The 11,783-nt window shown below is 38.2% G+C and overlaps 1 protein-coding gene across 2 annotated transcripts; it reads right to left on the bottom strand.

Moving 5' to 3' along the window:
* Window positions 1-71: 71 nt before the first annotated feature.
* On the bottom strand, window positions 72-1,764 carry nkx2.4a (NK2 homeobox 4a). 2 transcript variants are annotated; one of them, XM_035674359.1, is made up of 2 exons: window positions 1,319-1,764; window positions 72-805 (listed from the first exon to the last, which is right to left on the bottom strand). In XM_035674359.1, the coding sequence occupies exons 1-2, from the start codon at window positions 1,686-1,688 to the stop codon at window positions 117-119; spliced, it is 1,059 nt and encodes a 352-aa protein (XP_035530252.1). In that variant the 5' UTR covers window positions 1,689-1,764; the 3' UTR covers window positions 72-116. The 2 variants fall into 2 exon arrangements, with proteins under 2 accessions (XP_035530252.1, XP_035530253.1); XM_035674360.1 differs by having other exon boundaries at window positions 72-778.
* Window positions 1,765-11,783: the final 10,019 nt, after the last annotated feature.

Here is an 11,783-nt window from a genome sequence, read left to right as displayed (position 1 = left end):
ACATAAAAAAACACACACACACACATATATATATTTATGTGTGCGTTCTGCTGTTGCATGGGCTCATCCGCAGGTTCACATAGAAAAAGTGGAAAGTGACAGTACTGTATTAAGTCCTACCACGTCCTGCCGTAGAGAAGGTTTGAGCTGACCATGTTACTGGTGTAATCTACAGCAGATGTGTCTATCTGGGCCATGTTGAGCTGGCTGTGCAGTGAGGGGGGGCTGGGCGACATCTCCTCCAGCTCCAAAGCGTTCACCTGCTGCTGGCTTTGATGCTGGGTGAGGTTGTTGGTCGTGGATGCGAGCACAACTCCGGCCCCGTTCTGTTGTTGACTTTGTTGTTGGCTCTGTTGTACCTGTTGCTGGTTCGGCGTCGGCGTGTTAGAGCCGTTCTGGCACGGTTTACCGTCCTTCACCAGAACTGGCACGGCTACGCGCCTTGGGGATTGCGCCTGCTGTTGGCACAGGTTACCGTCCTGTTGCTGCTGCTGCAGCTGCTGCGCTGCCTTGTCCTTGGCCTGGCGCTTCATCTTGTACCGGTGGTTCTGAAACCAGATCTTCACCTGGGTCGGCGTCAGATGAATCATGCTGGCCAGGTGCTCCCTCTCAGGCGCCGACAGGTATTTCTGCTGCTTAAACCTCCTCTCCAGCTCGTAAACCTGAGCCTGCGAGAACAGGACGCGCCGTTTCCTCCTGGGCGCTGCGTGGAGAGCTGGCATGGATTTGGTGGCGTCCGCCATTCCTGTGAGACCCCCCATGCCGGTCATGTTCATACCTGTGGAAGGTCCCATGAATCTAGAAACTTAAAAATATACATACATATACATTCGTTCAATAAACAGAAGAGGAGAACACTGTTTCGCCTGAAGTAGTCTTTATTGATTATTGGCTGTTATATGCGTTAATAATTGAAGTTGGAAAGCATCAACTTAAAAAAACATAATAATAATAATAATGATGGTAATAATAATAATAATAATAATGATAATAGAAATAATAATAATAATTTGCTTATAAATATGCACTCATGCCAAAGATTTAAAAAAGTAGAGCCAGTCATGAAAGAATGATCTCCTTTTCAGTTTAACCGTCACAAATAGTCATTTTAAATCAAAGATTTATTAAAATAGCGTAAATTGTTTACAATGACTTGTTATCATTAACCCTTAAACATAAATTAATATTTTTAAAAAGCGGTACATATTTAGTCCTGAGCGTTTCCCCTCTCACTCCTGAAATGCCCATTTGATTCTATTTTTATATTTACGATGAACTAAAATCAGAAAAGTGTGAATAAATGGAGTAAATAACTTACTTGTAGAGTATCTTGGATCAGGGTTGGCGCTGTACCACCCTGTTGCTGCTGCACTATTCCGCATGCTTTCCTGGTACGACGGGAGGTCTCCCATGTTGCCAATGCCTCCATTGCAGTATCCCCCCATTGCGCTGTGGGAGAACTGGGAGACGGTGTGCGGCATGTGGTAAGTGGTAGCCACGGTGGCATTATGGCCCATGGAGTGTTGTTGCATGCCGGTCTGAGACACCTGAGGTTGTCGGTAGGCTCCCAGTGGAGAGGTTAGGTTCCCTGCGCCGTCCATGCCACTAAACTTCTTGTAGGTCTCCTCGATTGGACTCAAAATATCTGTCACTGAAAAAGGCGTTGTGTGCTTTGGGCTCAACGACATGATTCGGAAAGCAGGTAGATTTTTGTGTTTGAGCAGATCAACCGTGTTGTTGTATCGGCTCTCTCCTTGGTGGATGTCTACGTAAGAGAGTGCTTGTAGTGCGCCTGAGATCCTATTGATCGCCTTGGAGAAGGAGGCGAGCCCAGGGCGCTCTTAGCCCGGGTTTATTGGAGCCAGGAGCCAGGTTTACGACAAACACAGGGGGCGGAGCAAAACTCCTAAACCAGCAAACAATAGTCATTGACATTTTAGGGAAATAATTCATGAAAATACACCCTTTCCTTTATATTAAGTTGTATACATGAACAGAAGGACGCCACATATTTACAATTATTTCCTTTCTGACATCTATATATACAGGTGAGAATAATCCATTATGTTCTGCACATCAGCTGATCTGACCACATATGACTATTTTGCGTCAGTAGGGAATTCCACTCTTTCTAGAAACTTTGAGAGCACTTTGAACAGACACAAGGGCCACCGAGTATCATCAAAGAGGCACAATGAAGTTGTATGACCGGCTCATTTATGCTTCTTAAGCATCATTTTGCCCCACCAGAGAGGGACAAGTCCAAATAAGCTCAAATTGCCAAAATGCTGAAAGGGAGCGGCAATAGGGATCCAACCTGTGAGTATACACCTGACTACCTAACATTCATGAACAGGCATGGAAATTTATATAATACACAGGATTTATAGATTTCATTTCAGTCAAAGTAAAAAAAAAAAAAAAAAAAAAACCCTGACCACGCAGCTGACACCAATTCCTTCACTTTCCTGGAAAAAAATTAGCAAAATCACACTGTCATACATTTCTTAGAAAAAGACAAGTTGTTTCATTAGACTTAATGCAATTTGGAGACAATATCGTAAGCCTCAAACCCTCGAGTCTGGTCACCCTGCATTAATGACACTTTGCAGTCTTGACCTGACATTGTAATCTCTGAGCAAACTGACTGGCGCCAGGGGAAGAATCAGAGGAAGAGAGACACAACAGGGGGGTCAAAAGAGAAAAGAGCTACAAATTGCAATAATGAAAACCAGTTAATGTAGTTTCCCATTATAGCCTAACATGTGTCCCTTATGGATCTATAACGCATTATTGAGCCTATAGCTCATAACTATCCAATAATAGAGAGGCGTAGCTATTAGGCTGCTCATAGCCGCTTATAATCAAAATAATGATGATATTTGTTCTGATATTTTTCATCACTCTCAACGGCAAGCAACAGCAGGAGCAGGTGTGCTGCGTTAAGGTTATTTTCCAGACGTGAAATGTGTTACCATCTTCCTTTACTGGAGGAAGGAAACACTCGTCTGCATGAAACCACTAATGTAATTTAGCATGGCGTGGCAGCAAGTAGCTGCCTACCCTAATTGAGCAATTGAAGATGTGACATGGTCAGCCATCAATTATAGCGACATATCAAGAACACCAATCTCCGGTTAAATTGACAGCCTGATTGTAATAAAGCATTGTTCTTATGCAGATTTCAGCACCCGAAATATCTTCTTGTGTTTTTCTTTTCTCGGATGCCTGGACCCCGCAACGGATTTAAAGTGGTTCGACTTTTATTGTTGTTGAGGAAAACAAAACAATGCGTGCGTATTCCAAAGAGAAATGGAGTTGCGAGAAAGACCCCGAAGTAAAAAAAAAACTTGAATCTTAGAACAGAAAATCAGTTTGACGTTAGGGGTTTAACAGGTGTAAACCAAATGCTCTCAGTAAAAAGTGCAATTCCTATCAAAGTATCAGTAATAAGAAAATCAACTCCTTTCTTAAAGAAAAGTAATAATTCCTACCTGGAAATATTCTTCTACTTGTCCAGACTTCTGTGCGCCTTTTCCACTCTTTTGGTAGCGACAGCATGGTGTCTTTTCAGGGCAAAAAGAAAGGTAGGCCTCGGCCCAGACCTCTAACATTATGTAAATGAGACAAACCTCTCAACCTTGTGGATTACTGAGTCAGAGAGCAGGACCCTGGTCCACAGACCCTCCACATTAGGATCCCATAAAAATCTGGAGCTGGTTAGCCGCAAGCAACGCTCATGAGAGCTTATAGTCCACATTAATATAGTTGTCAATCTAAGTTAACTTTTACATTCAGTAAATGTGATGTGGTAAAGACAAGCGGCAGCGGGACAAACGGACGCGCCAGGGAGCTATGAAGAAGGCCCAGCAAAGGTTTGTTAATACATCTGACACCTTTCTAGAGAAAATCATGTAAATCGCTCAATCTTTTTGCAGCTGATTATATTCATAGTTATTGGATAGAGCTTGTTGCTGCGCGTGTGCACAGAATACAAGCAACCAGCGTATGTGATACATACTGCTAACTATGAAACAATATATTCATTTAAATTAACCTACACTGACCTTTGCAGCCCCAAGGAGAAGAATAGTGGTACTTTGGTGGCTGAATGGCGGAGAAAATGTATTTTATTTCCAGAATTACGCACGGGGAAGGTGTGTTACATTGCGTTTCAACTGGCTTGCTTTCCTTTGTAAATACAGCTTTTCAAAATTCTGCTCGTTGACTTTCTACAGATTAATTAATACAGTTGTGAGCCTTTCTCGATAATTTCACTTGGAAAAAATATTTCACAAGCTTTTTTAGAATTATTGAATTGCTAACATACAAATTAAAATCTGTAATAAAAGACTGACAACTAAGTGTCCCATCATCCTATCGGGAGCTGTATGCTAAGCATCGCTCGCCACCAGTGATTAAATCTTCTATATTGTGTGTATCAGTGATCAGACTTGTCCTATAAGGAAATTGGAACCTGTTTTCTAAAATATGACGTGTAAGCCTCCATCGGACCATTTACACGTTGTTAACAAGAAGCGAACAACATTTATGTAATTTATATCATACAGACAACCTTTTTTCCGATATCACCCCTGCGCGCCCCCGGCCCCCCTCACCCACCCCCCAACTCTGCACAGCAGATGGACCAAAGCGCCTGGTTGCTGAATTGCTTTTCTCCATCTCGTCCTTGCTAGTTCAATACCCTGAGAGATGTGGAGAGATGGCTGAAGGGCCAGGGTCCTGACCTGCAACCTCAGTCACACACCGGCCGAGTACAAAGTGCAGAAAACATGGGGTTTTATTTAGTCTTGCAGCTCTTAAATCTCGAACTTAACTTTTAACTTTTTCTCTATAATGCGAGTAAAATTTAAACGAAATCCAAAAATGGCACGAATGTCTGCAGTTGTCTCTTTATTTTTCTGTTCGTGCAGTTTGGATTGTCTTTGGCAAGTAGAAAAAAAGAAAGAAAATCATAGTGACACGTTAAAAATTACATGATAAATGCCACTAAACTACTATCATTAAACCAAAATCCAGGTTAAAATTTGCGTGCGTAATTTACGCACGACATATGAACAAAGTTTTTCTTATGTCTTGAGCCCTTCAGTGCACTACATTTAGAGAGATTTGTTATGAGCCACTTATTAAAAGAACATGATGCGTCTTGCGGTTCCCTAAGGAAGAGATAGACTTATAAAGTACACATTTTGGTGTGGTGTGGTTTAAAGAAGTGTGATTACGCACAAATTTGCGTCCTTTAGGACTGTAATTTTGATCTCTAAATTAGAGGAGAAACATAAATATATTACATTTGAAAAAAGGCCTAACCCTAACCCTAACCCCATGTGGAGTATTCTTATATTATAAATTGTTTAATGTCAGGCAACAGAAAAAGTGAAAACAATTCTCATAATAATTTATTATAAAACAATAAACGATTTACTGGCGAAATAAATGTCTGCAGTTATATAAGGAGTTTTCTTCCAAGATATCGAAAGATCTTTTCGGGCGTTTTTACGCACGAAATAAAATAAACCTATTTAGTTCTCCGTGAAGCAGGAACGAAACCCTAACTTTGAATACTAACACTGAAGCCACCAATCTTGCTACACCAAGACAAATTCATTGTCTTCTTCACTTAAAACGTAAGATTCAAGCCACATCTGTATTGTGCCCGGTCCAGTGGCTGAACTGCTGTGGAAATTTGTCAAGAAAATTCCACACCTGCAGTCAGCGTAGCACCATTTAGATCAAATACTTTCTCTCCTCTTAAATCGTCGAGCAGTGTGAGAGTAAAAAGCGGGCAGGTGCATATCTTTCAGCTGCACTACTTGAAACGGTGCGGTTCCTCAGCTAAGTAGGTTAAAGGTCCTCCCAAGTGGAGAAAGTATGTGACAGGCCTCTTGAAGACCGTATTCTTCTGCAGGAGTTTGCATTCATTCACAATTAATGTCGCTTGATGGACGAAATGATGCTAATAGGGCGCCAAAAACAGAATATGGGCTTTTATGGGATGCTGACCATAATCTGATAACTGGGAAAAAATGGAAAACTAGAGAATCCAAATTTGTAATAGGCTTAGCCTGTAGAAGTTATTCTGTATAATGTGCAGCAGTTCATTTACTTATTAAGTTACAGTTAAGCTTATAATCGTACACTGGGAACTGCACTGACTGTAGGGGAGAGCCTATAACTGGCCATGTTGCATGTAAGCAATTGTTTCATAATGCCTGTTTAATTGCTTTAAGCTTGTCAATGTCAAATTGTTACATTTTGTTAAATTCTTGTCTGTGTCACATAAAAAAACAAATTTCTTTAAACTTTTAAGCAACCTTAACAGCAAGGTCATTAAACACCAAGGAAAAAGTGAGTCTGTATGATACAAAACCTGCTAATGGCAGTACAACCAAAACATTACTTAACTTCTTACTTTATCATTACTTTAAAAACATCAGTTTTGCTGTGAAATTGCACATGGAGTGCAAAGCAGTCAAAGATGTTGGAAATATTTTGAGCTTAAGACAATTTCAAACAAAGTCAATGTGCACTGAAGCCGCCAATTGATGATTTTCATTGCAGATAACTCACTTAGTGTCAGTTTACCTTGTTTTATAAATTATTAGACCATGTTTTGATCAGCACAAGACCCCTGTTAATTTGTTTCTAAGAAAACAAAAATCATTTGCCATATGGTACAGTCATTATGTAGATCATACCTAAACCTCCATCCTGTAATTTTGTTCAAACTATAACTCAAATACATGCTGGGAAGTATGTTGATAATCTTTCCGTGTCTTTGATAAACATGAACATGATCATTTTTAAATAATTTCAGTGAGATTGGTGATCATATTATAAACATGTATAAAAGAAATGAAGAAATAACTAAATACATAAATATATTCTGTAACGCTACACTCTGTCACCTTGATTGAGATTTTTTTTTAAAAAGCCAGTAAATTCCACCTTTCCATGTCTGAAAACAGAGTTAGCCTTCTGAAATTTTAGGTACTCAGGGTTCTGTGAGTGCCGCTGTCCTCTGTATTGTTTTGAGTGGCAACATTTTAGCATAGCTGCTCTCTTTTGTAACAACAATTTAAAAAAACACAGCAACAGATCAATGCAGATTACCAAGGTTCCAAGGGTACCTGGTTCGTCCACTTCTCTGCTGCATTAATTGTGGCAGCAGTAAGGGCAGGTAAACAAAGCTGTTAGAGAGTATGGTTGTGACTCAACCTCGGCTCACTCTAGCTTTGTCACCCGGTTACTCATATGGCAAAATGCCTCTGCCAGTCTTTCTCTGTGTCTAGTTGCCCTTGGCAGCCAGTTGTTGTGATGAGATGAAGTCTGTTTGATGACATGTCCTGAAATGATCTTTTAAATTTAATATACAACATGTGGTTCACTTCACTGCAGAAAATATACTTGTGTTCAATACTGGCAGGTAGCTTGGAATTATAGAGTTTCTAGTCAGTGTTCTCCATGACATAAGAACTGTTTGTCTGTAATGGTGTGTCTTTTTTAAGCCGAATTTGCATCACAGATTATTTTTGTTAAAACGGGGTGTTGTACAGAGTTACAGCCAGACTTACTGCAATTGTAACAGTTTATATCAGATATACTTTACATATTTTGGGGTTTTTAAACAGGTGACAAGGCAAACTGGCCTTTTTCGGGAATTTGCATGCATACTAGGTATTTCCTTTACTTCAGTTCCATTATTTTTCCAGGAAGTTTGAGTTTGGATGTCGTAGAAATATTTTAGCTGGACGCTATTCTAGCTGTAGACAGTTTCCCATCACCATGTGTGGTAAAAGAAATAATAATAATAATCAAATGTGGTTTTACACCTGAATTGCATGCAAATAGCGGCAATCTGTATCAAGTGTTTCCTGATGTCCATTTATGCCAGGAATTCATTTATTCAGCTTGTTTTCATGTTAACTGTGAAGAGATGCATCTTCTAATCAAAAGTTACAAAGCACTTTGAGTGCTTTGTGTGGAGACGGAAACTTTTTAAAAGGCCTCAACAATGGAAATGTGAACGGAAGCTGCATATCAATGCGGTATTTTTACCTGTCTGTTTATCCCCACTTTGGGATGCTCTTATCCAGTAGGCCACCTGATAGCCTACCATTATTTATATGAATTCACATAAACACATCACAAAACTACTTCAAATTCTGAATGTATTGATCCTGACAGCCACAAGCACATACCACATGCTGCAATTTAGAATATAAAGTCAAAGCCCATTTTTACAGTGTAAAAAGATTCAAATTGTAATTTTTACTCGTTTTCCTTCCAGAAAAAAGTGCCTAAATCAGCTGCTACATGCTGAAGGAGAGTGCTGTTAAAGTGAACCCTCTGAGGGTGAAACATTATCTACAGAACTATAAAAATGTCATGAGAAATCAAAAACAAATCAAAGTATTGGTATGTTGTAAATGAGTTTAATATCATATTATTAATGGGTGCACAGAGTCACTATTGTTTATTGTACTGGTGCATTTGTATGCAACAGCCTTTCATCAGAATATTCTTTACAAATAATTATTTATGAATGTGCTTAATTTATAATTATCTTTGCCACTTAATTTCTTATGGATTCTGGTGTAGTGGGAATTGATGTTTGCCTCTGTCAAAAAACAAACAAACAAAAAGATGGTATTATTTCAAATAATACCATTCAAATATTATCGTTTTTCTGTTTTATCCCAGCATTTTCTTATATTGCTTTTTTATATTTATTATTTTTCATCTGCCATGGTCATCAACCATTTTCAAAAACACAAAAATAATCTTTATTGATTATTTGTATTTGGAAAACCATTTTAATGTTCTAAATCCTTATTTAGTTTTTGACCAAGATTATAATAGGCCAAGCACAAAAAAGGAGTTATGGTTGAGAGACATTTTGCTCAAGACTATATTTGGTTTTCCCATGTCGACTTTGCCAAGCAGAACAGAATCCAGCCAGTCAGTCAAATGGCTGCTGCTCCAAAGCAGGTTTCAGCAACAAGACGTTAGTTAGAAGTTCACTGAAAAGCCTCTAGTTATTTTCAATGAGACATATTCTAATGAGAACTGTGTGCATTTACCCCCAAGAGTTAGAAAGTTCTATATATAACAGTTGTTAATTTGACAGATGGTTTCAGTGCAAGTCGTTTAACTAAAGCAGGAATCCTGTGTAAGATGTTTATGGTATGTTCATGATATGTAGCCCATTCAAATTGTGCTGCTTCTTCTAATAATAACATCCACACTTCACAACTATCAAATTATTCACATAATCTGTGAGCAATGTACTGCTGGAGTCTTTCAGTATTTCTTCAGTGGCCATCTGAGGAACTACAGCAGGAAAAAAAGTCAAAGTCACTGATGTCCGTTGCCCTAATAATAACCACGGCAACAATGCTGTATGTAAACGTTGCTTTTCTTGATATACTGCAATGGTTTGCTTTTTCTATGCTGTCACAGAGAACACTGTTGTGAGATACAAGAGGCTTTTTGTTAACCGGACAGAGAACTGGAATTTGTGGCAAATCAAATTTAACATAAAACTGGTTAACATGAGAACACAAAAATGAACCATTGTGAGGCGGCATTAGGACTTGTCATCAGTGTTATGAATCAAGCTACTTTTTAAATTTGTCATGCCGTGTGCGTCTCTTTATCTCTTCATTCATAGCTGTAGAAAAAGAAAATGCATAAGAAGTATATAATTATATTCATAAGAGGGAATGGTGTTTTAAAATATAAAATTTCTGTAAGGTGACATTATACGCTTCAAACTCTTTTCCTCCTAAACACAACATACTATTTGCCTAATAGCACTCATAAATGGCAGAACATGTTTGACATGTTCCAGTTCAGTTAACACACCTGGTGTGAACAGTGTAATATTGTTCATTGTAATATGTAATATAATTTTAATAGAATAGCTCCAGAATTTGGAAATGAAAGGGTTGTATAATAAGGAAAGTAAAAGAAAAACATAGCTATGTTAGAAGTGACGATGTTGATGTTAGTGTTGAGTAAATTGTCTGGATACTTATTTATTTTTGTCAACGTCCCATCTTCACGATGGTGATTTACTGTTTAAGGCTGCCCCGTTTGTCATTTTCATGTGTCAATATAAATCATAAAATATTGTAAAATGTAAGAATTATCATACAGTTCAAACTCTACTAGCATATTCATTATTAAATTTGCTAGAAGATAATACTTATATAAACCTTCCATACACACACACAATAAGCACATAAATTCTATTCATTTTTAACAAAATCTAAAATAATCATATGATCAAGTCCTAAAGGTGGAACCGTGGGGCTATGTTAAACATTCATATATTCACATATTTTTGTATGTGCAATCAGATCTATGATGATATGTTTGCATTACAAGGTGTTATTCTTGGTGCAACTTATGCACTTTTACACATCCTACACATCCCACAATTCCACTGTTCTTCGTTAGACCCAAGAATCTTGGGAGTTGAAGTAAGCCTCCATCATTGTCAGGGGATGGTGCGCAAAATATAACATTCCTAATATGTTTCATGCTGAGAGATGCAAAAGCTAATAATAAAATTACACACAAAGTAACAAGTTGTATTATGTTCTTACAGTGTTTAAATCTCTTTGTCTCAGTTCTTGCATGTGACTTTCTGCTGCAGTACAGTAATAACAAGTCTGCCTGAGGCTAATGGCTCTCGTGTTTGTTGGTTTTGTCTCGTCCCGTTTCAGTGGTTCTTTCTCTCTGGAAGGATGTCAGCTCTCTGTGCCTGGCCATCCCTGAGGACGCTTGATGTCATCTTGTCTACCTGATCATTACACTACCTGCTCTCCTCTACAATGCTGCCCTCTCGCTGCTCCGCCACTTGAAATGCTTGGCTGGCCTCTTCTCTGAAACCATCATGAAATTGTGTGCTAAAACGCTGCAGACTGTTCCTCCTCTCTCCTCCCTTCAGCCGTGTGTGCAGGAGCCAGAAAAAGATTCCTCCACTCGGGCGACTGCTGCTCAGTCAAAGGGAAAACACACAAAACATCCTTCAGCCATCTGCCACTGCTCACCTCTCACAGCTTTTATTTGATTTTCTGATGTTTGAAGTGTATCATATTTCATACACTACAGCAGTATCAAAGTAACTGTAATGGACACATACATACCCAGGTACTTGAAAAAAAAAACTGTTCTGTTTGTAAATGATTTGAGATGATTTATTAAAGTCAACAAATCCAAATATAACATCATGCAAGTTCACTTGTGTCACTGGACAATAATCTGTAAAGAGATTGTTTTCTGTTTCTCATGGAAATCATGGAAAATTCTCTTTTCAAAATACATCATTTCAACAATCATTTCTCCATGCAGCTTTAAATGTAATGTATTCATGCATCACAAGAAATATGATAATGTGGAAGATTATGTTGTGAACATCTTTGTAATCCACTAGTGAAGATTTACTTGGAGAATATAACCATATTCAATACTTAATTTAATTTATTTTATTTTTATGTACTTAACAATTACAGTGAAGCAGTTGTTGGAAATTGTCCCTCTGACTGTGCTCTTACAAATTGTATGTGGAAAAAAAATCACATAGTAGAACAAAATAGTTAGTATCATAAAAGACTGACACAAAATAGTGCAGCCACTAAAATATAGGAATAAAAAATACTGTAATATAAAATGAAGTATAATAGTAAAATGTACAAACTGTAAAAGTAGTTTGTAATTTATGAATATATATATATTTCTATCTATCTATCTAT

This window comes from Morone saxatilis, unplaced genomic scaffold, assembly GCF_004916995.1.
Source record: "Morone saxatilis isolate NCDOM2014 unplaced genomic scaffold, NCSU_SB_2.0 Contig3, whole genome shotgun sequence".
In the NCBI taxonomy this organism is placed as follows: Eukaryota; Metazoa; Chordata; class Actinopteri; family Moronidae; genus Morone; species Morone saxatilis.
Note: the sequence above shows the minus strand (reverse complement) of the source record. Positions and strands in the feature narration are given on the sequence as shown.

Excerpts from the sequence above, each read along its gene's own strand:
- nkx2.4a (XM_035674359.1), bottom strand. The coding sequence starts at position 1,688 with ATGTCGTTGAGCCCAAAGCACACAACGCCTTTTTCAGTGACAGATATT. Across the intron at positions 806-1,318 it reads TGATCCAAGATACTCTACAA|TTTCTAGATTCATGGGACCT; the intron begins GTAAGTTATTTA and ends TATATTTTTAAG.